General features: G+C 42.0%; 1 protein-coding gene across 4 annotated transcripts in view; it reads left to right on the forward strand.

The window, feature by feature from the left end:
• DUSP22 (dual specificity phosphatase 22) overlaps positions 1–24,722 on the forward strand; it is an 87,782-nt gene that overhangs the window by 19,831 nt on the left and 43,229 nt on the right. For 3 of the 4 annotated variants that reach the window (XM_088024096.1, XM_088024099.1, XM_088024097.1), the window contains exon 2: positions 868–901. In XM_088024096.1, coding sequence (XP_087880222.1) covers positions 868–901 — 34 coding nt within the window. Of the gene's footprint in view, positions 1–867; positions 902–19,358; positions 19,479–24,722 lie in introns of those variants that run through there. The other variant, XM_028091111.2, reaches the window with a different exon arrangement.

The raw sequence follows: 24,722 nt of genomic DNA on the forward strand, positions 1-24,722 counted from the left end.
ACTGCCTTAGTAAAGTAGACATTTTGGAGCAACTATATGTTCTTACTAACTTGCACGTTTGGACAGTTCATTCATTCATTTAGTAACTCTTTATTGAGTAGTAATCATGAGTGAAGCCCTGGGCCAGGAGCTGGGTATGCAGCAGTGAGTGACAGGATGTGTTTGCTGTCCAAAGAGCTTTCCATTCTGGCAGAGGAGACAGACCTTCACCTAGCAATACCCCTGTGATATATCACTACACGGGGAGTACTGAGGACTGTGGATGCTGAAGCTAGCATCTACCCCAGATTCTGGGCTCAGGACAGGCCCCTCCAGGGTATGAGTCAGAGCTAGAATCTGAAGGATGAGGAGAGTAGGAAAATAGCTGCTGGACATGGGAACAGTATGCACAAAGGCCTCAGCAAAGGGAGGTTTACTGGAGTTCTGAGATAAGTGGGGGATGTTCACATTGTTGTGAGAAAAGGAGGAGTCAAGGGGGAAGGGTAGGCAGGAGATGTGGAAGGCTGGAGGCCCTTGGGTTTGGGACTAGACTCTCAGAATGCCAAGGACCACCGAAGGGCTTGCATGTAGATCTGTTGGGGGAATTCTGGTCTTTAAAGGCCCATGAGCTGATGGGGACACCATCGTGCAGCCATTCACAGGCTATTTGATCAGGCTTTCTAGTGGCCATAGGCAGGCCAGAGCCCTGGAGACAAGGATGTCGGGTCATCTGTGCTAGCTATCTGGGAAGGTGCTGGGAAGTGGGTGTGGCAGGCAACAGGCCTGGGATGTGCTCCCAGTGCTCTGGTGAGGGCCCAGCCTTTGTGTGCAAAACACTGTCAGCGTCAGGTCTGTAACACTGACATCTGATCTGTGTCTCTCCCCTAGATCCTGCCTGGCCTATACATCGGCAACTTCAAAGGTGAGTTACCTTTTCTTATTAATGTGGTGAAATATGCATAATATAAAATGTGCCACTTATGCCATTTTTAAGCGAACACTTGAGGTCGCATTAAGTACATTGCTGTGCAAATCCATCTCTGGAACTCTTTCGTCATCCAAACTGAAACTCTGTGCCCATTAAACACTAACTAGTCCCTCTCCCCCAGTGCCTAGAAAACACCATTCCACTTTCTGTTTCTGTGGATTTGACTGCTTTAGGTACTTCACATGAGTGGAGTCTTTCATGCAGTGTTTGTCCTTTGGTGTCTGGCTTATTTGACTGATCATAATATGGATTCATGTGGTAGTATGTGTCAGAATTTATTTCCTCTTTAAGGCTATATGTATACATATTATTTTTATTTTTATTTTTCCTTTCATCTGCTGATGGACATTTTGGGCTGCTTCCACCAAAGGTGGAATCAAGCATGATTGAGTCAAGGTATCGACTCAGTTTACACCCAGTCTGATCTGGACATGGCCACCACTTTTGTCCAGGCCCCTTGCTGGGCCCTCATACTTGTGCCCAACCGCTCAACCAGTGGATATGTGCATACTTAATAGGATGCAGTAGACTTAGGAAACTTGCAAGACTGGAGAGAGCCAACCCTCCTCATAGGCATCTGAAGTTCCTCCCTCCTAGACTCATAGGCATCTGAACTTCCTCCCTCCTAGAAAAGCAAGAACACATTCCTATCTGTTTGTCGGTTGCTCCTTAAATTTGAGTTCAGGTTCAAATTGACTGTAAAAAAAATCTCTTTTTTTTCCCCAATATATTTTACTTTATTTTTTTTTGTTATTTTATTTTATTTTATTATGTTATGTTAATCACCATACATTACATCATTAGTTTTTGATGTAGTGTTCCATGATTCATTTTTAATACCCATCACCAGGCTAACCCATCCCCCCACCCTCCTCCCCTCTAGAACCCTCAGTTTGTTTCTCAGAGTCCATAGTCTCTCATGGTTTGTCTCCCCGTCCAATTTCCCCCCCTTCATGCTTCCCTTGCTACTATCTTCTTCTTTTTTTAACATATAATGTATTATTTGTTTCAGAGGTACAGGTCTGTGATTCAACAGTCTTACACAATTCACAGCACTCACCATAGCACATACCCTCCCCAATGTCCATCACCCAGCCACCCCATCCCTACCACCCCCCTCCACTCCAGCAACCCTCAGTTTGTTTCCTGAGATTAAGAATTCCTCATATCAGTAAGATCATATGACACATGTCTTTCTCTGATTGACTTATTTCGCTCAGCATAATACCCTCCAGTTCCATCCACATCATTGCAAATGGCAAGAGTTCATTCCTTTTGAAGGCTGCATAATAGTCCATTGTATATATATACACCACATCTTCTTTTCCATTCATCTGTCGATGGACGTCGTGGCTCTTTCCATAGTTTGGCTACTGTGGACATTGCTGCTATAAACATCGGGGTACACGTACCCCTTCGGATCACTACATTTGTATCTATGGGGTAAATACCCAGTACTGTAATTGCTGGATCATAGGAGAGCTCTATTTTCAACTTTTTGAGGAACCTCCATATTGTTTTTCAGAGTGGCTGCACCAGCTTGCATTCCCACCAACAGTGTAGGATGGTTCCCCTTTCTCCGCATCCCTGCCAACATCTGTTGTTTCCTGACTTGTTAATTTTACCCATTCTGACTGGTATGAGGTGGTATCTCATTGAGGTTGATTTGGATTTCCCTGATGCCGAGCGATGTTGAGTGCTTTTTAATGTGTCTGTTGGCCATTTGGATGTCTTCTTTGGGAAAATGTCTGTTTATGTCTTCTGCCCATTTCTTGATTGGATCATTTGTTCTTTGGGTGTTGAGTTTGATAAGTTCTTTATAGATTTTGGATACTAGCCCTTTATCTGATAATGTCATTTGCAAATATCTTCTCCCATTCTGTCGGTTGTCTTTTGGTTTTGTGGACTGTTTCTTTTGCTGTGCAAAAGCTTTTTATCTTGATGAAATCCCAGTAGTTCATTTTTGCCCTGGCTTCCAAGGGCCTTTGGTGACGTTTCTAGGAATAAGTTGCTGCACCTGAGGTCGAAGACGTTGCTGCCTGTGTTCTCCTCTAGGATTTTGATGGACTCCTATCTCACATTTAGGTCTTTCAACCATTTTGAATCTATTTTTGCGTGTGGTGTAAGGAAATGGTCCAGTTTCATTCTTCTGCATGTGGCTGTCCAATTTTCCCAACACCATTTGTTGAAGAGACTGTCTTTTTTCCATTGGACATTCGTTCCTGCTTTGTCGAAGATTAGTTGACCATAGAGTTGAGGGTCCATTTCTGGGCTCTCTATTCGGTTCCATTGATCTATGTGTCTGTTTTTGTGCCAGTACCATACTGTCTTGATGATGACAGCTTTGTAATAGAGCTTGAAGTCCGGAATTGTGATGCCGCCAGCTTTGCTTTTCTTTTTCAACATTCCTCTGGGTATTCGGGGTCTTTTCTGGTTCCATACAAATTTTAGGATTTATTTGGCCCATTTCTTTGAAAAAAGTGGATGGTATTTTGATAGGGATTGCATTAAATGTGTAGATTGCTCTAGGTAGCACTGACATCTTCACAATATTTGTTCTTCCAGTCCATGAGCGCGGAATGTTTTTCCATTTCTTTGTGTCTTGCTCAATTTCTTTCATGAGTATTTTATAGTTTTCTGAGTACAGATTCTTTGCCTCTTTGGTTAGATTTATTCCTAGGAATCTTATGGTTTTGGATGCAATTGTAAATGGGATCAACTCTTTAATTTCTCTTTCTTCTGTCTTGGTGTTGGTGTATAGGAATGCCACTGATTTCTGTGCATTGATTTTATATCCTGCCACATTATTGAATTCCTGTATGAGTTCTAGCAGTTTTGGGGTGGAGTCTCTTGGGTTTTCCACATAAAGTATCGGGTTTTCCACATAAAGTATCATATTATCTGCAAGGAGTGAGAGTTTGACTTCACCTTTGCCGATTCGGATGCCTTTTATTTCTTTTTGTTGTCTGATTGCTGTGGCTAGGACTTCTAATACTATGTTGAATAGCTGTGGTGATAGTGGACGTCCCTGCCGCGTTCCTGACCTTAGGGGGAAAGCTCTCAGTTTTTCCCCATTGAGAATGATATTCACTGTGGGTTTTTCATAGATGGCTTTTATGATATTGAGGTATGTACCCTCTGTCCCTGTAATCTGAAGAGTTTTGCTCAAGAAAGGATGCTGTACTTTGTCAAATGCTTTTTCTGCATCTATTGAGAGGATCCTGTGGTTCTTGGTCTTTCTTTTACTAATATATTGTATCACATTGATTGATTTGTAGATGTTGAATCAGTCTTGCAGCCCAGGGATCAATCCTACTTGGTCATGGTGAATAATCTTTTTAATGTTGTTGGATCCTATTGGCTAGTATTTTGGTGAGAATTTTTGCATCCATGTTCATCAAGGATGTTGGTCTGTAATTCTCCTTTTTGATGGGGTCTTTGTCTGGTTTGGGGATCAAGGTAATGGTGACCCCATAAAACAAGTTTGGAAGTTTTCCTTCCATTTCTATTTTTTGGAACAGTTTCAGAAGGATAGGTATTAATTCTTCTTTAAATGTTTGGTAGAATTCCCCTGGGAAGCCATCTGGCCCTGGGCTTTTGTTTGTTGGGAGATTTTTGATGACTGCTTCAATTTCCTTAGTGGTTATAGGTCTGTTCAGGTTTTCTCTTTCTTCCTGGTTCGATTTTGGTAGTTCATACATCTCTAGGAATGCATCCATTTCTTCCAGATAATCTAATTTGCTGGCATATAGTTGCTCATAATATGTTCTTAGAATTGTTTGTATTTCTTTGGCATTGGTTGTGATCTCTCCTCTTTCATTCATGATTTTGTTGATTTGGGTCATTTCTCTTTTCTTTTTGATCAGTCTGGCCAGGGATTTATCAATCTTGTTAATTCTTTCAAAGAACCAGCTCCTAGTTTCGTTGATCTGTTCTACCATTCTTTTGGTTTCTATTTCATTGATTTCTACTCTGATCTTTATTATTTCTCTTCTCCTGGTGGGTTTAGGCTTCATTTGCTGTTCTTTCTCCAGCTCCTTTAGTTGTAGGGTTATGTTGTGTATTTGAGCCCTCTCTTGTTTCTTGAGAAAGGCTTGTATTGCTATATACTTTCCTCTCCGGACTACCTTTGCTGCATCCCAAAGATTTTGAACAGTTGTGGTTTCATTTTCATTGGTTTGCATGAATTTTTTAAATTCTTCTCTAATTTCCTGGTTGACCCATTCATTCTTTAGTAGGATACTCTTTAGCCTCCATGCATTTGAGTTCTTTCCGACTTTCCTCTTGTGATGGAGTTCTAGTTTCAAAGCATTGTGGTCCGAAAATACACAGGGAATGATCCCAGTCTTTTGGTACTAGCTGAGACCTGATTTGTGACGTAGGATGTGATCAGTTCTGGAGAATGTTCCATGGGCACTAGAGAAGAATGTGTATTCCGTTGCTTTGGGATGGAATGTTCTGAATATATCTGTGAAGTCCATTTGGTCCAGTGTGTCATTTAAAGTCTTTATTTCCTTGTTGATCTTTTGCTTAGATGATCTGTCCATTTCAGTCAGGGGGGTGTTAAAGTCCCCTACTATTATTGTATTGTTGTTGATGTGTTTCTTTGCTTTTATTATTAATTGCCTTATATAATTGGCTGCTGCCATGTTAGGGGCATAGATATTTACAATTCTTAGATCTTGTTGGGTAGACCCTTTAAGTAGGATATAGTGTCCTTCCTCATCTCTTATTACAGTCTTTGGTTTGAAATCTAATTTGTCTGATATAAGGATTGCCACCCAGCTTTCTTTTGGTATCCATTAGCATGGTAAATGGTTTTCCACCCCCTCACTTTCAATGTGGAGGTGTCTTTGGGTCTAAAATGAGTCTCTTGCAGACAGCATATTGATGGGTCTTGTTTTTTTATCCAATATGATACTCCGTGTCTTTTGATTGGGATATTGAGCCCATTTACATTCAGGGTAACTATTGAAAGATATGAATTTAGTGCCACTGTATTGCCTGTAAGGTGACTGTTACTGTAAATTGTCTGTGTTCCATTCTGGTCTATGTTACTTTTGGGCTCTCTCTTGGCTTAGAGGACTCCCTTCAATATTTCTTGTAGGGCTGGTTTTGTGTTTGCACATTCCTTTAGTTTTTGTTTGTCCTGGAAGGTTTTTATCTCTCCTATTTTCAATGACAGCCTAGGTGGATATAGTATTCTTGGCTGCATATTTTTCTCATTTAGTGCTCTGAACATATCATGCCAATCCTTTCTGGCCTGCCAGGTCTCTGTGGATAGGTCTGTTGCCAATTTAATGTTTCTACCATTGTAGTTTACAGATCTCTTGTCCCGAGCTGCTTTCAGGATCTTCTCTTTGTCTCTGAGACTCGTAAGTTTTACTATAAGATGTCGGGGTGTTGACCTATTTTTATCGATTTTGAGGGGGGGTTCTCTGTGCCTCCTGGATTTTGATGCCTGTTTCCTTCCCCAAATTAGGGAAGTTCTCTGCTGTAATTTGCTCCAATATACCTTCTGTCCCTCTCTCTCTTCTTCTTCTGGGATCCCGATTATTCTAATGTTGTTTCGTCTTATGGTATCGCTTATCTCTCGAATTCTGCCCTTGGGAACCAGTAGTTGTTTATCTCTCTTTTTCTCAGCTTCTTTATTTTCCACCGTTTGGTTTTCTATATCACTAATTGTCTCTTCTGACTCATTTATCCTAGCAGTTAGAGCTTCCATTTTTTAATGAATTTTATTTATTTATTTATTTATTTATTTATTTGAACGAGAGAATGAGATAGAGAGAGCATGAGAGGGGGGAGGGTCAGAGGGAGAAGCAGACTCTCTGGTGAACAGGGAGCCCGATGTGGGACTTGGTCCTGGGACTCTAGGATCATGACCTGAGCCGAAGGCAGTTGTCCAACCAACTGAGCCACCCAGGCGCCCTAGAGCCTCCAGTTTTGATTGCACCTCATTAATAGCCTTTTGATTTCTACTTGGTTATATTTTAGTTATTTTATTTCTACAGAGAGGGTTTCTCTAATATCTTCCATGCTTTTTCCAAGCCCAGCTAGCATCTTTAAAATCATCATTCTGAACTCTAGTTCCAACATCTTACTAATGTCCATATTTATAGGTCCCTGGCAGTCGGTACTGCCTCTTGTTCTTTTTTTTGAGGTGATTTTTTTCCATCTTGTCATTTTGTCCAGAGGAGAATAGATGAATGAGAGGGCAAAATGCTAACAGGGTAACAACGACCCCACAAGGATATATGCTAAACAAATCAGAAAAGACCTGAAACTGGGGGAAGAGAAGGGAAAGAAAAAAAAAAAGAAGAAAACGAAAGAAAAAGAAAGAGAAAAAGACAGCTTTTGGTACAGCTTTGGAGGATGGGAGTGAAAATGGTGGCCTCCCAACCTCTGCCCTGGTGGACCCGAGAACTCGGGGCCCCACTCCTCAGTGAGCCCCAGAGAAAAGCAGTCAGTCACTCCCATCTCCCCGGTCTCCGGCTGCACTCCGTGCTCACCTGGCCTGTGACCGAGCGTTTTTAGCTCTGGCTCATGACCCCATGTGGAGTATCCAAACCCAACAGATCCCTGTGGTGCCCTCCCGCACCACTCCTCCTGGGGGAGGAAGGGGAGTCTCCCTGGGTCTGCCATTTGTTGGGTCCCTGCTCAAAGAGCAGTGGCCTGACTGTGCTGTGGATCAGTTTATGGCAACCCCAAGCTGAGAGCCTGCTACTCAGCTCCATCTTTGCAGCTGGCTTCCCTCCTTTGATATGTGGGAGCTCTGCCGCACTCAGGCATCCCTCAGTCTTTCTGTGACCCTGAGGGTCCTGAGACCACACTGTCCCAATGAGGGTTCTACCCCCTGCTTAGCCACTGGAATGACATCCCTCTGTGGAGCCGACTTCTTTTCTTTTTTTTAAAGATTTTAGTTATTTATTTGACAGAGAGACAGCGAGAGAGGGAACACAAGCAGGGGGAGTGGGAGAGGAAGAAGCAGCCTTCCTGCTGAGCAGGAGCCTGATGCGGGGCTTGATCCCAGGATGCTGGGATTATGACCTGAGCTGAAGGCAGACGCTTAACAACTGAGCCACCCAGGCACCCTAGAGCCGACTTCTAAGTTCTGATTTTGTGCTCTGCTGCTGTATCACTTGCCAGAAGCGGGTGACAGAGGCCCCCTCCCCTGCCATCCATCTTCCTGAATATTGCCTCGGATTCACTTCTCCGCATGTCCTACCTTCCAGAATGTGGTCTCTTTTCTGTTCAGAGAGTTGCTGCTATTCTTTTCTTTGATCTCCTGTTGAGTTCGTAGGTGTTCAGAATGTTTTGATCCCTATCTAGCTGAATTCCTGGGACCAGATGAAAATTAGGCCTACTCCTCTGCCATCTTGCTCCTCCCTCCCAATATATTTTAAATTACTTTAATGTCATAGGAAATTAACCATTAAGATAATTGCTAAAAATACACATAAGGGAGCATCTATTTTTCATAAGCAGATGATGACTATATCTACAAATCATTTATAGATCATTCAGATCCCACCACTATATGTCTATATTGCTGTGAATCTGTATCAGGTTTTCTTCCTCCAAAGAATCTGAACTGGTAAAAAAAAAACAAAAAAACAAAACAAAACAAAAAACAAAAAACACAAATACTATAGCATGCTATGTTTACTCCTCAGAACCCTCAAAAAAGGGATACATTTGTAAAGTGTGCTAAAATAGTATATGAGAAACTAGTAAGACATACGTAGGAACAGCCCAGAAAATTTTAGGTTCTAATACCCACTGATTAACAAAAATGCACCAGGAGAAACCACATTGAATGAGAAAATGCATGATGCTGATCTTTTTGATTTCTCTGCATAATGTTTATTTCCTCCTTTTCTCTTCCCCCAACCGCCTTTGGCTCCTAGTGCTGTTAATTGGCCTCAGAGAGAATTGAGCATAGGGAGCTGACAGCTGCTAATTACTACTAGAACATTTTAAAAATAGTACTAGAGTTCTTAAATTAGTAAGCTTTGTAGTTCTGAAAAAGCAAGTGCTTTGTGGTAGGTAGGCGGTAGTACTGGACTACATTAAGGAACAACTATGTTTTGGGGTTACCTAGGGAGTTATTAACTGCTTTCATTAAGATAGGAGAAGGTCTTTATGTTTGAGAACAGAGTTTAGGATAAATTCCTAGAAGCAGAATTGCTACGTGAAAGTGTTTACAAATTAAAAGTAATGCATACCAACCAAATTCAGTACTTCTGCCAACAGTTTATGAGAGTTTTATCCTTATTCATAGTAGGTTACTTTCTTGTAGAAGGTCACATGTGCACGATTTTTTTTCCTTAAAATTTTTTTATTCTTATGTTAATCACCATACATTGCATCATTAGTTTTGATGTAGTGTTCCATGATTCATTGTTTGTGCATAACACCCAGTGCTCCACGCAGAACGTGCCCTCTTTAATACCCATCACCAGGCTAACCCATCCCCCCACCCCACTCCCCTCTAGAACCCTCAGTTTGTTTTTCAGGGTCCATCCTCTCTCATGGTTCGTCTCCCCCTCCGATTTACCCCCTTCATTCTTCTCCTCCTGTTATCTTCTTTTTTTTTTCTTAACATATATTGCATTATTTGTTTCAGAGGTACACATCTGTGATTCAAGAGGCTTGCACAATTCACAGTGCTCACCATAGCACATACCCTCCCCAATGTCTATCACCCAGCCACCCCATCCCCCCGACCCCACCCCCACTCCAGCAACCCTCAGTTTGTTTCCTGAGATTAAGAATTCCTCATATCAGTGAGGTCATATGATACATGTCTTTCTCTGATTGATTTATTTCACTCAGCATAACACCCTCCAGTTCCATCCACGTCATTGCAAAGGGCAAGATCTCATTCCTTTTGATGGCTGCATAATATTCCATTTGTATATATACCACCTCTTCTTTATCCATGCATCTGTCTATGGACATCTTGGCTCTTTCCATAGTTTGGCTACTGTGGACATTGCTGCTATAAACATCGGGTACACGTACCCCTTCGGGTTTCTACATTTGTATCTTTGGGGTAAATACCCAGTAGTGCAATTGCTGGATCAGATGGTAGCTCTATTTTCAACTTTTTGAGGAACCTCCATACTGTTTTCCAGAGTGGTTGCACCAGCTTGCATTCCCACCAACAGTGTAGGAGGGTTCCCCTTTCTCCACATCCCCGCCAACATCTGTCATTTCCTGACTTGTTAATTTTAGCCATTCTGACTGGTATGAGGTGGTATCTCATTGTGGTTTTGATTTGGATATCCCTGATGCCGAGCAATGTTGAGCGCTTTTTCATGTGTCTGTTGGCCATTTGGATGTCTTCTTTGGGAAAATGTCTGTTCATGTCTTCTGCCCATTTCTTGATTGGATTATTTGTTCTTTGGGTGTTGAGTTTGATAAGTTCTTTATAGATTTTGGATACTAGCCCTTTATCTGATATGTCATTTGCAAATATTTTCTCCCATTCTGTCGGTTGTCTTTTGGTTTTGTTGACTGTTTCTTTTGCTGTGCAAAAGCTTTTTATCTTGATGAAATCCCAATAGTTCATTTTTGCCCTTGCTTCCCTTGCCTTTGGCGACGTTTCTAGGAAGAAGTTGCTGTGGGGGAGGTCGAAGAGGTTCCTGCTTGTGTTCTCCTCTAGGATTTTGATGGACTCCCATCTCACATTTAGGTCTTTCAACCATTTAGAGTCTATTTTTGTGTGTGGTGTAAGGAAATGGTCCAGTTTCATTCTTCTGCCTGTGGCTGTCCAATTTTCCCAACACCATTTGTTGAATAGACGGTCTTTTTCCATTGGACATTCGTTCCTGCTTTGTCAAAGATTAGTTGACCATAGAGTTGAGGATCCATTTCTGGGCTCTCTATTCTGTTCCATTGATCTATGTGTCTGTTTTTGGGCCAGTACCATACTGTCTTGATGATGACAGCTTGTAATAGAGCTTGAAGTCCGGAATTGTGATGCCGCCAGCTTTGCTTTTCTTTTTCAACATTCCTCTGGCTATTCGGGGTCTTTTCTGGTTCCATACAAATTTTAGGATGATTTGTTCCATTTCTTTGAAAAAAATGGATGGTATTTTGTTGGGGATTGCATTGAATGTGTAGATTGCTCTAGGTATTATTGACAATTTCACAATGTTTGTTCTTCCAATCCATGAGCATGGAACTTTTTTCCATTTCTTTGTGTCTTCCTCAATTTCCTTCATGAGTATTTTATCGTTTTCTGAGTACAGATCCTTTGCCTCTTTGGTTAGATTTATTCCTAGGAATCTTATGGTTTTGGGTACAATTGTAAATGGGATCAACTCCTTGATTTCTCTCTCTTCTGTCTTGTTGTTGGTGTATAGGAATGCCAGATTTCTGTGCATTGATTTTATAGCCTGCCACTTTACTGAATTCCTCTATGAGTTCTGGCAGTTTTGGGGAGGAGTCTTTTGGGTTTTCCACATAAAGTATCATATCATCAGCAAAGAGTGAGAGTTTGACTTCCTCTTTGCTAATTCGGATGCCTTTCATTTCTTTTTGTTGTCTGATTGCTGAGGCTAGGACTTCTAATACTATGTTGAATAGCTGTGGTGATAGTGGACATCCCTGCTGCGTTCCTGACCTTAGGGGGAAAGCTCTCAGTTTTTCCCCATTGACAATGATATTCGTGGTGGGTTTTTCATAGATGGCTTTTATGATATTGAGGTATGTACCCTCTATCCCTATACTCTGAAGAGTTTTGATCAAGAAAGGATGCTGTACTTTGTCAAATGCTTTTTCTGCATCTATTGAGAGGATCATATGATTCTTGTTCTTTCTTTTGTTAATATATTGTATCACGTTCATTGATTTGTGGATGTTGAACCAACCTTGCAGCCCAGGAATAAATCCCACTTGGTCCTGGTGAATAATTCTTTTAATATATTGTTGGATCCTATTGGCTAGTATTTTGGTGAGAATTTTTGTATCCATGTTCATCAAGGTCTGTCATTCTCCTTTTTGATGGAGTCTTTGGTTTGGGGATCAAGGTAATGGTGGCCTCATAAAATGAGTTTGGAAGTTTTTCCTTCCTTTTCTATTTTTTGGAACAGTTTCAGAATAGGTATTAATTCTTCTTTAAATGTTTGGTAGAATTCCCCTGGGAAGCCATCTGGCCCTGGGCTTTTGTTTGTTGGGAGATTTTGGTGACTGCTTCAATTTCTTAATGGTTATAGGTCTGTTCAGGTTTTCTGTTTCTTCCTGATTCCATTTTGGTAGTTGACACATCTCTCGGAATGCATCTATTTCTTCCAGGTTATCTAATTTGCTGGCATAGAGTTGCTCATAATATGTTCTTAGAATTGTTTGTATTTCTTTGGCATTGGTTGTGATCTCTCCTCTTTCATTCATGATTTTGTTGATTTGGGTCATTTCTCTTTTCTTTTTGATCAGTCTGGCCAGGGGTTTATCAATCTTGTTAATTCTTTCAAAGAACCAGCTCTTAGTTTCGTTGATCTGTTCTACTGTTCTTTTGGTTTCTATTTCTTTGATTTCTGCTCTGATCTTTATTATTTCTCTTCTCCTGGTGGGTTTAGGCTTCATTTGCTGTTTTTTCTCCAGCTCCTTTAGTTGTAGAGTTAGGTTGTGTGTTTGAGTCCTCTCTTGTTTCTTGAGAAAGGCTTGTATTGCTATATACTTTCCTCTCCGGACTACCTTTGCTGCATCCCAAAGATTTTGAACAGTTGTGGTTTCATTTTCATTGGTTTGCATGACTTTTTTTTATTCTTCTTTAATTTCCTGGTTGACCCATTCATTCTTTAGTAGGATGCTCTTTAGCCTCCATGTATTTGAGTTGTTTCCGACTTTCCTTTTGTGATTGAGTTCTAGTTTCAAAGCATTGTGGTCTGAAAATATGCAGGGAATAATCCCAATCTTTTGGTACCGGTTGAGACCTGATTTGTGACCTAGGATGTGATCAATTCTGGAGAATGTTCCATGGGCGCTAGAGAAGAATGTGTATTCCGTTGCTTTGGGATGGAATGTTCAGAATATGTCTGTGAAGTCCATTTGGTCCAGTGTGTCATTTAAAGTCTTTATTTCCTTGTTGATCTTTTGCTTAGATGATCTGTCCATTTCAGTCAGTGGGGTGTTAAAGTCCCCCACTATGATTGTATTGCTGTCAATGTGTTTCTTTGCTTTTGTTATTAATTGCCTTATATAAGTGACTGCTCCCATGTTAGGGGCATAGATATTTACCATTGTTAGATCTTCTTGTTGGATAGACCCCGTAAGTAGGATATAGTGTCCTTCCTCATCTCTTATTACAGTCTTTGTTTTAAAATCTAATTTGTCTGATATAAGGATTGCCACCCCAGCTTTCTTTTGGTGTCCATTAGCATGGTAAATGGTTTTCCACCCCCTCACTTTCAATGTGGGGTGTCTTTGGGTCTAAAAATAGTCTCTTGTAGACAGCATATTGATGGGTCTTGTTTTTTAATCCAATCTGATAGCCTGTGTCTTTTGATTGGGGCATTTAGCTCATTTACATTCAGGGTAACTATTGAAAGATATGAATTTAGTGCCATTGTATTGCCTGTAATGTGAGTGTTACTGTATATTGTCTGTGTTCCTTTCTGGTCTATGCTGCTCTTAGGCTCTCTCTTTGCTTAGAGGACCTCTTTCAATATTTCTTGTAGGGCTGGTTTCATGTATGTAAATTCCTTTAGTTTTTGTTTGTCCTGGAAGCTTTTTATCTGTCCTCCTATTTTCAATGACAGCGTAGCTGGATATAGTATTCTTGGGTGCATATTTTTTCGTTTAGTGCTCTGAATATATCATGCCAGTCCTTTCTGGCCTGCCAGGTCTCTCTGGATAGGTCTGTTGCAAATCTAATGTTTCTACCATTATAGGTTACATATGTCTTCTCCCGAGCTGCTTTCAAGATTTTCTCTTTGTCATTGAGACTCGTAAGTTTTACTATTAGATGTTGGGGTTTTGACCTATTTTTATTGATTTTGAGAGGGGTTCTCTGTGCCTCCTGGATTTTGATGCCTGTTTCCTTCTCCACATTAGGGAAGTTCTCTGTTATAATTTGCTCCAATATACCTTCTGCCCTTCTCTCTCTTTCTTCTTCTTCTAGGATCCCAATTATTCTAATATTGTTTCATCTTATGGTATTGCTTATCTCTCGAATTCTGCCCTTGTGATCCAGTAGTTGTTTATCTCTCTTTTTTTCAGCTTCTTTATTTTCCATCATTTGGTCTTCTATGTCGCTGATTTTCTCTTCTGCCTCCCTTTTATTCTAGCCATTAGTGGCCCCCTTTTTGATTGCACCTCATTAATAGCCTTTTTGATTTTGACTTGGTTAGATTTTAGTTCTTGTATTTCTCCAGAAAGGGTTTCTCTAATAACTTCCATGCTTTTTTCAATCCCAGCTAGTATCTTTAAAATCATGATTCTGAACTCTAGGTTCGACATCGCAGTAATGTCCATATTGCATAGGTCCCTGGCAGATGGTTCTACCCCTCGTTCTTTTTGTTGAGGTGATTTTTTTTCGTCTTGTCATTTTGTCCAGAGGAGAATAGATGAATGAGAGAACAAAATGCTAACAGGTTAACAACATCCCCAGAAAATATGCTGTAAACAAATGAGAAAGACCTGAAACCAGGGGAAAAGAAAGGGAAAGAAAGAAAAAAGAAAGAGAGAGAAAAAAGAAAAAGATAAAAAGAAACAAAAACAGAACAAAACAAAAAAACCAGAATATGATCAGATATGATCAGGCTGGTGCATAATCAGTGCCACACACTAGATTTTGGGTGTATTTTCGTCTGTGAGAAGAAAGTGTCTCCTAAAATTTTAAGGAAAGAAAGACATATATGTACAAAATAAGGATTGATACGATGAAGGGATGGAATATGATTGTAAAGATGAAAAGTATAAAACAATTTTAAAAAAGGAAGTGATCGGGAGGTGTTTGAAAAAATAAAGAAGAGGATTAAAAAAAAGGATAGAAAGAAAGAAAAAAAAGGGGAGAGAATGTGGTCAGGCAGGAGACTGGAAAAAAGCCATACACTAGAGATTTAGGGTATATTTTGATATGTTCGAAGAAACTGTATCTCAAAATTTTAAAGAGAAAACGACTCATATATATATGCCAAAAATAATGGTAACTACTATGAAGGGATAGAATATGACTCTAAAAATGAAAAATAAAAATATTTTTTTAAAAAGAGCGATTGATAAGATGTTGGTTGAAAAGGGAAAAAGAAAAATTAAAAAAAAAAGTTAAAATAAAATTAACTTTGAAAGCCTAATGAATCATGGTAAAAAAGCCATGAATTCTATGTGCAGTATTTTAGCGCTGGAGTTCTCCCGTTCTCATTGATCGGTAAACTTGGTCTTGGCTGGCTGTTCTTGCTGATCTTCTGGGGGAGGGGCCTGTTGCCGTGGTTCCCAAATGTCTTTGCCGGAGGCGGAATTGCCCCGCCCTTGCCGGTCAGGGCTAAGTAATCTGCTCGGTTTTGCTCTCCGGAGCTTTTGTTCCCTGCAAGCTTTCCGTACAGGTATGGAGGACGAAAGTGAAAACGGCGGCCTCCCAATCTCTGCCCCGGAGGAGCCGAGAACTCGGGGCCCCGCTCCTCAGTGCGCCCCCAGAGAAAAGTAGTCAATCACTCCCGTCTCCTGGTCTCTGGCCGCAGTCCGTGCTCACCCAGCCTGTGACCGAGTGTTTCTATCTCTGGCACACGACCAGGTGTGGAGTCTCCAAACCCAGCAGATTCCTGCGGTGCGCTCCTGTGCCGTCCCTCGCCCCCGCCCCTCCCCCCCCCCCCGGAGGAAGGGGAGTCTCCCCGGATCTGCCGGTTGTTGGGTCCCTGCTGGAGGAGCAGTGGCCCCACTGTGCCGTGGATCATGGTTTATGGCAACCCCGAGCTGAGAGCCCGCGCCTCGGCTCCATCTCTGCAGCCGGCTTCCCGGCTTCGATACCTGGGAGCTCTGCTGCACTCAGGCACCCGGGTCTTTCTGTGACCCCGAGGGTCCTGGGACCGCACTGTCCCGTGAGGGTTGCACCCCCCGCTTAGCCACTGGAGTGACATCCCTCAGCGGAGCCGACTTCTAAAAGTTTCGATTTTGTGCTCTGCGGCTCTATCACTTGCCAGAAGCGGCCTACGGAGGCCCCCTCCCCCACCGTCTATCCTCCTTAATATTGCCTCGGATTCACTTCTCCGCATGTCCTACTTTCCAGAAAGTCGTCGCTTTTCTGTTCAGAGAGTTGTTGCTATTCTTTTATTCTATCTCCCGTTGAGTTCGTGGGTGTTCAGAATGGTTTGATCCCTAGCCAGCTGAATTCCTGAGACCAGACGAAACCCAGGTCTCCTACTCCTCTGCCATCTTGCTCCGCCCCCCTCACATGTGCACAATTTTAAGGCACATTTTTAAAACTCTTTGTACTAAAATCTGTACCTATTTTCAAAGTATTCAGTGACATGGGAATCCTTCACAGTTTCTGGATTCTTGCTATGGGTTTTGCCTGTTAGAGAGTTCTACACTATCCATTACCTTTCCTTGTTCAGATGCTTAATGTTTTTTTTATTGTCTTCAGTTATTCTGGCATTAGTATGTGGTCATGTTTTATTCACTCATCAATTCAGCATTTATTAACCACTTACTAGGTGTAAGGCTTATTTAAAGCAAAGGAATAATAGTGCAGTGAATTGACAAGAAGCTGGAAGGAAGCGTTGCTGTCCATCTAGTTGCCTGTGAATTAACTCATTCATTCCAGAAACTTGTTGCAATGTGCTGGGGGTCTGATATGGATGCACATTTTGGTTCTTAGTGGTTCAGAGTCAGGAGGAGTAGGAACGGAACAGGGGAGCAGGTCTTACCATGAAGAGAAGCTGTGAGGCAGTCTGCCTTGGAATCTGGTCACCCCTTCCCCCCCCCCCCCCGCCAACTGTCCATGTGCCATATGTGACCCTCAGACTTTCCACAGCCTGGACATGAGAGGGGTTGTGGTGAGGATGAACCAGACAGTGTAGCCGATGCACACGATTCAGTGTCTGGCACGTGACAGCTCAGCCGCTGTCAGGCCCTCTTCACCCTCTCTATCTGTGAAATAGGAACCACACACCTACTTCAGGCTGTTGTGGAAGGGAGCTAGATGCTCAGACAGCACCCACGCCATGCTGTGCAGGAGGTGCTGATCATCATCAGCTAGCAAGTGTGGAAGACCAAGCTGAAAGGTTTGTGACTGCTCCTGGAAAGTGAATCCAGCTGTCATATGTACTTTAGCACGGTGTCTCATTTAGTCATTTTCTTTCCTTTTCCAATTACAAATAATATGTGCCTACTGCAACACAACAACCAGTACAAAAATGTATAAAGAAAAATTAATGGAAATTTATTATTTATTATTTTCTGAGAGATCTTCATTTTTGTACAGTGTGGATTGGCACTGCTACCCAGGCCTTGGTTCTAGTGGCCATGGTCTCAGTCCTATCATTGGATAGTCTCTTATCCTGTCTCCTTCCTCCCCTCCCCCACCTTCCCACCTCCCCTTCTCTTCTTTTGTCTCTCTTCCCTCCCTCCCTCCATGCCTCCCTGCCTCCCTTCTTTCCAGTGGGGATCCTTTACATGTCACTCTGCAACTTCCCTTATTTTTTTTTTTTTTTTAACTTGCAGTGAATCACAAACTATTTTCCAACACCTGGTCCTGGTGATTCTTCCACCTAGAGAAAAACTCACAAACCGACTCAGACTCTGGAGCCTGGTCTTTTAATGAGAGCCTCTCAGTTGAGGTGCCTTAACTTGTAGCTGGCTCTGCCCAGAAGCCAGAAGGGAAGGTGGGAGTGGGAGCTTGAAGAGCAGCTCCACCCCGGACCAAGAGAGTGGGGTTATCTGCTGCCTCATAACTTGACAGATCCCAAAATGGATGTTAGCTCACAGAAGAAGCCTTCATTGTTTGAAGATGTCCACGAAATTCTAGAAACGTGGGAAACAAGCTCCCACCCCATGTGTGTACTGGTGATGTACATAGAGACATGTTTGAGGTCTCAGAGCTTTTGTTCTGTCTGCTGATGACAATGGTCATGGTTCCCAGTGGTGGTTCCCCAGTTGTTTAGATAAGGCTGACCTGGTGAACTACTGAACAGTGATCTTTGGTGGTCTGCTGTGAGAGCTGCATGGTGAATGGTGAGCATTAGGAGGTGGAATAGAGCTGGAATTCAGGTGTCTTTGATGTAAGCACGTATTTGGAAACATTCAGAGGTGATGGAGAGTGGAGCCCATACTGTAGCCTTGAGACTTAATCAGTCTTGTCCCAATGATTATAATAATGGTGATGGCAGTGATAACATTTGCTACATGTGAGTTGAGCACTCTTGTAAGCATTTTATTTCATTTAGTATTTCCAGCAGCCTTTGAGGTAGTACTCTTATCATTTTCCCACATTAAAGGTGAGAAAAGTGAGGCACAGAAAAACTTGTCCAAGGTTGACACCAATAAATGTCAGAGCCCATGTTTGGTAAAAAAGGGAACAGGTAGGGGCATCTGGGTGGCTCAGTCGTTAAGCATCTGCCTTCAGCCCAGGTCATGATCCCAGGGTCCTGGGATCGAGCCCCGCATCGGGCTCCTTGCTCTGCGGGAAGCCTGCTTCTCCCTCTCCCACTCCCCCTGCTTGTGTTCCCTCTCTCGCTGTGTCTCTCTCTGTCAAATAAATAAATAAAATCTAAAAAAAAAAAAAGGGAACACGTAGGGACTGCCCATTTTGGCCCCCATCTCAGGTTGGAAATGTACTCACTTAAAGGTTGAACACACTAACAGCTAATTTATAACTCTAGAAGTTATTGTTATGTACAATAATTTATAACTCTAGGATTCATTAAATTACTTTCACAGTGGGATTAAGTATAACAGCAAAACAGATCAGAATCACTTACCTACCACTGAGCAGATTCTCAGCTTGGGAGGCAAAAGTTGTTTGAGAAGTGACTCAGAACATGGCTTGGGGTTCAAGGTCAGAACAGAGAGAATTAAGTCCTTTTGAATTAGAGACCTTGCTTCTTCTCTTTCCTCTCTCTCTCATCTTGCATGGCCATGCTTTTGAGTCCACAAATCAGTATAACAGGTGCTCTGATACTGGAAAGGCATTACCAAAGAAGTTCTTTCCTTCCAAATATGTTTTTCTAGAGTGCTTATATTGATGGCATTATTTTCTAGTGCTTCTTCCAATATACTTTTGTTAATTTTATTTGGAGGCAATTATGCTTGACTTTGCTGGACTAGTTTATTTCCCATGGCCACTCTAGCATTTCCCACATCTTAGCACTGGTTACCCCTGTACATCTTCTGTATCAATATAAGATCTAGAGCACTAATTCCTCTTCCTAAGGAAGCATGTGGCTGCCACTTTGCCTTTTGAAGACAGTATCTTCCAGGAATCCACTTGCTCCCTTAGCAAGGTCTTACCAGTGATGGATGGGGTCTTCCACTGAGGGAACATGCAACAGCAAAGAAGAAAGATCAGGTAGGTGTTTCCATTTCATTGCTCCCACTGTGTAAAAATGACATTTGCTTCTTCTGAAGGCCACCTGAGGCCTTAGGAGAGTAGGCAGAGGCAGGCAGCAAGACTGGGCAGGAGTCCAGGGGCCAGGGGAGATGTTGGCAGAAAGAGAAAAAGAACATAGTTAGCTGTTTTACCAATGAAAGTTTGACTGTTTTACTTATTAATGTAATTTAGTTGAATTTTATGAATAGTGTTTTTTTTTTAATTTTTCTTTTCCTGGTTATAAAAGTAATGTAGGCTCTTCAGTTAAAATAAAAATTTTAAAAATCCAAATGTGATAAAAATATGTTAAATAGAGTGAAAACTTCCCCATACTGTACATCCCAAGATAACCATGGCCAGTGTATATTCTTCTTGATTTCTTTCCATGTGAATTCTAATTTGTAATCTTCCTGTTGGTTTATTAATAGCGTTGCATTGATAGTGTTGCATTTGTGATTGCAAGTGGCTGTGCGTTGTTTTCTGGCTTAGAAATGGCATCAAAATGCCATGGTGGGGAACGGGCACCGTTGGTACCCAGTCATAGCTCATTCCCTGAAGGCCCTGCAGAGCTCCATGTGTACAGTGCACACAATCTTCTGGGGTTCTTTTTCAGATGTGGGTTCTGATCATGTAGATATGTAGTGGGCCTGGGAGTCTGCATTTCCACTAGGCTCCCAAGTAATGCCATGCTGCTGCTTGGCAGACCCTGGTTTGAGCAGCAAAGGGCTAAGTTTTGCCCCTTTGATTTTGTGCCCAAGGAGAGCTAGTATGAAACTTCCAGCTTGTTCACATGCATGTGAATGAGCTGATAATCCCATGTCTTACAACTGCATTCACAGCTTATGACCACAGTGCCCGTGGTTGTAGGCAGTCATCCAGAACCATCAGTAACCGGTAGTCCTAAAGAATAAGAGGTCCAATGTTATCATCCAAAAATGTCGATTAAGCACTTTATGTACTCTCAAATAGTTAGAGCCTGTGCTTATGGGACAGGGTAATCCCAGAGTGGCGTTCAGTACAGGCAGCACTATGATAAAATAGAAAGGAGCACGGAGCAAAAGGAACATTGTCCAAGAGTTGCTTCTGTTTTCTTTGGAGCCCTACAGTCTGTTGTCTCATTTGTGATGTTAAGTGGTCTTCTGTATTCAAAAATGTATACTTTTATTACCAAACCACTTTTTTTGTTTATTTTTCATCTGTGTTATAAAAGTGTATTTATGAGGTGATGAAAATGTTTCAAAGTTAGATTGCAGTGATGACTAAACAACTCTGAATACACTAAAAACCGTTGAATCATACACTTTAAAAGGGTGAATTTATGGTATGCAAATTATCTCAAGAAAGCTGTTTGTAAAAGAGAAAAAGTATATTTAAACAAATCTTTTTTTTTTTAAAAGATCTTATTTATTTATTTGTTAGAGAGAGAGTGCACACACAAGCAGGGGGAGGGGCAGACAGAGGGAGAAGTGGGCTCCCCGCCCAGCAGAGAGCCTGACCTGGGGCTCAATCCCAGGACTCTGGGATCATGACCTAAACTGAAGGCAGACGCTTAACCGGCTGAGCCACCAAGGCGTCCCTATTTAAACAAATCTTTAAAATTCAAATCTTGGGCAGGACCAGAATCCAGAAGATTCTGCCCTAGAGTGTCAGGAGGCTGCTTTGGAGCACTCCACCAGCTGCTCCTCCTCCTTCCACCATTTGCTGCCCCGCCTCGTCCATGCTCTTCTGTGAGCGCTGAAAGCTCCAGCTTGATCTTGCTTCTCCACTTGGGCTAAAACATACATGCTGGTGGCGATTGGGAAAATTGCCTTTGGGTGAGAATGTGGAAGCTGGCTGCCAGTGGGATCCTAAATGATTCTAGTTCCTATTCAATTCAAACTTACTGATGCCAAAACTTGTGATAGTTGTGGAGCAGAGGGGGGTGTTTGGAATTGAGTCCTGTATGTGTGACATAGATGGCTGCTATGCACATCTGAATTTGAAGCTTGAGATGGTTGGAGCAACGAAGAAGGTCTTAAAACCAACATTTTAATGTTACTTTTAAAGACTTTTTTTCTGACTTTAAAGTGGTACATGTTTATTGCAGACCATTTAGGAAAATTTTTCAGTCTCTGCATGATCATCAAGGCTTCTTAAAATTGCAGATTCCTCTTAGGGTCATGAGATCTAGCCCAGCATCATTAGGCTCTGTGCTAAGCAGAGAGTCTGCTTCTCTTCCTTTGCCCCCCCAATAAACAAACAAACAAACAAACAAATCTTAAAAAAAATCCTGCAGATTCCTCAGCCTTGCCATAGACCTTGAACTAAGTTGAAGCCCCAACTTAGTTCATAGGCATGTTAAACTTTCAGAGCCTCTTGTGTTGACTATACCAAAAAAACTATTTAAAACATTTTGAAACACTTGTAATTCCATCTTTTCAAGATTGTCACTGTTGGAGCTAATTCCCTATAGTAGTTTTCCCTCTGTATGTGTGTTTGTCTTTATTACGTTTTTATAAATTGAGTTCACATTGTATTTATAGTTTGATACCTGCTTTTACACCCTGCTTAACATTATATCCTAAGCATTTTCCCATGTCATTAATATTCTCTAGAAACATGTTAAGTAAATATTTGACTCAGTCCATTTTACCCTGTATCATTTAAAAAAGCTTGTCCCAGCTCAGGACATGGGCATGTGGGAAGCCTTTTCTTGCTGGACCCCTGTTTTATAGATTAGCAGAAGGGTTTCAACTTGATATTTATTCAGTCTTTCTTATGCAGCATTAGGTAGGAGCATTAGAAGGGAATGTAAATTTTTGTGTCTCCTTAGTTTCATATGCAGATAATTAGCTCACTGATAACTTATTCTGTTTGGGATTTCCAGAAAATGTTCCATTTTTACTTTTGCCCTGAAGTGAATTGTAGATGTTATAAACCACTGTCTAATCTGTGTTTAAACCCATCCTTGCCTTTGACACCAGGGTACATAGTAAGTGGGTCTTTTGTATGTGATTTTAACTTAGATTATTAATCGTTAATAACAAATGGCGGGGGGCGGAGCAAGATGGCGGAGGAGTAGGAGACCTAGATTTTGTCTGGTCTCAGGAATTCAGCTGAATAGGGATCAAACCATTCTGAACACCTACGAACTCAACAGGAGATCGAACAGGAGAGTAGCAACAACTCTCTGAACAGAGAAGCGACCACTTACTGGAAGGTAGGGCGTGCGGAGAAGTGAATCCGAGGCGATATTCGGGAGGATAGACGGCGGGGGAGGGGCCTCCGCCGGCCGCTTCTGGCAAGTGCTAGAGCCGCGGAGCACAAAATCGGACCTTTTAAAAGTTGGCTCGGTGGAGGGACGTCGCTGCAGTGGCTAAGCGGGGGGTGGAATCCTCCCAGGACAGTGTGGTCTCAGGACCCTTGGGGTCACAGAGAGACCGGGGGTGCCTGAGTGCAGCAGAGCTCCCAGGTATCAGAGCAGGGAAGCCGGCTGCAGAGACGGAGCAGAGTCGCGGGCTCTCAGCTCTGGGTTGCCACAAACTGTGATCTGCGGCCCAGTCGGGGCACGGCTCCCCCAGCAGGGACCCAACAAGCAGCAGATCCGGGGAGACTCCCCTTCCTTCCCGGGGAGGAGCGGTGCGGGAACGCACTGCAGGGATCTGCTGGGTTTGGAGACTCCGAGCGGGGTCGGGTGCCAGAGATAGCAACGCTCGATCACAGGCCGGGTGAGCACGGAGTGCGGCCGGAGACCGGGGACACGGGAGTGACTGCTTTTCTCTGGGGGCGCACTGAGGAGTGGGGCCCCGAGTTCTCGGCTCCTCCGGGCGGAGACTGGGAGGCCGCCATTTTCGCCCTGGGCCTCCAAAGCTGTACCGAGAGCTTGCAGGGAACAAAAGCTCCTGAGAGCAAACTGGAGCAGCTTCCTTAGCCCGGACCGACAAGGGCGGGGCAATTCCGCCTCCGGCAAAGACATTTGGAAACCACAGCAACAGGCCCCTCCCCCAGAAGATCAGCACAAACAGCCAGCAAGCCAAGACCAAGTTGATCGATCAAGGAGAATAGGAGAACTCCAGCGCTAGGGGAATACTGCACATAGATTCATGGCTTCTTTTTTTTTTTTTTTTTTTTACCATGATTCATTATTTCATCAAAGTTAATTTTTGTTGACTTTTTTTATTTTTCTTTTTCCCTTTTTCAACCAACATCTTATAAATCCCTTTTTTTAAAAAAAAAAACATTTTTTATTTTTTTTTTTTCATTTTTAGAGTCATATTTTATCCCTTCATAGTAGTTATCCTTGTTTTTGGCATATATATATAAGTTGTTCTCTCTTTAAAATTTTGAGGTACAGTTTCTTCTAACAGATCAAAATATACCCTAAACCACTAGTGTATGGCTTTGTTCTAGTCTCCTGCCTGATCACATTCTCTCCCTTTTTCCTTTTTTTTTTTTCCTTAAATCTTCTTTCTTTTTTCAAACAACTTATCTTACCAAGTCCTTTTATAAAATCTTTTATAATTTTCATCTTTACAGTCATCTTCCACCCCTTCATTGTATCAACCCTTATTTTGTACATATGTCTTTCTTCCTTTAAAATTTTAGGAGGCACTTTTTTCTAACAGACCAAAATACGCCCAAAATCTAGTGTGTGGCACTGATCTATGCACTAGCCTGATCATATTTGATCATATTCTGCCTTTTCTGAATTGTTTTGTTTTTGTTTTTATCTTTTTTTTCTTTTTTTTTTTCTTTTTCTCTTTCTTTTTTCTTTCTTTCCCTTTCTTTTCCCCTGGTTTCAGGTCTTTTCTGATTTGTATACAGTATATTTGCTGGGGACGTTGTAAACCTGTTAGCCTTTTGTTCTCTCATTCATCTATTCTCCTCTGGACAAAATGACAAGACGAAAGAAATCACCTCAGCAAAAAGAACAAGAGGTAGTACCGTCAGCCAGGGACCTACTCAATACGGACATTAGTACGATGTCGGACCTAGAGTTCAGAATCATGACTTTAAAGATACTAGCTGGGCTTGAAAAAAGCGTGGAAGTTATTAGAGAAACCCTTTCTGGAGAAATAAAAGAACTAAAATCTAACCAAATCGAAATCAAAAAGGCTATTGATGAGGTGCAATCAAAAATGGGGGCACTAAATGCTAGGATAAATGAGGCAGAAGAGAGAATCAGCGATATAGAAGACAAAATGATGGAAAATAAAGAGGCTGAGAAAAAGAGAGAGAAACAAC

The sequence above is a fragment of the Eumetopias jubatus genome, unplaced genomic scaffold, assembly GCF_037043125.1.
Source record: "Eumetopias jubatus isolate StellerSeaLion01/CBP00866 unplaced genomic scaffold, mEumJub1_p1.0 scaffold_6, whole genome shotgun sequence".
In the NCBI taxonomy this organism is placed as follows: domain Eukaryota; kingdom Metazoa; phylum Chordata; class Mammalia; order Carnivora; family Otariidae; genus Eumetopias; species Eumetopias jubatus.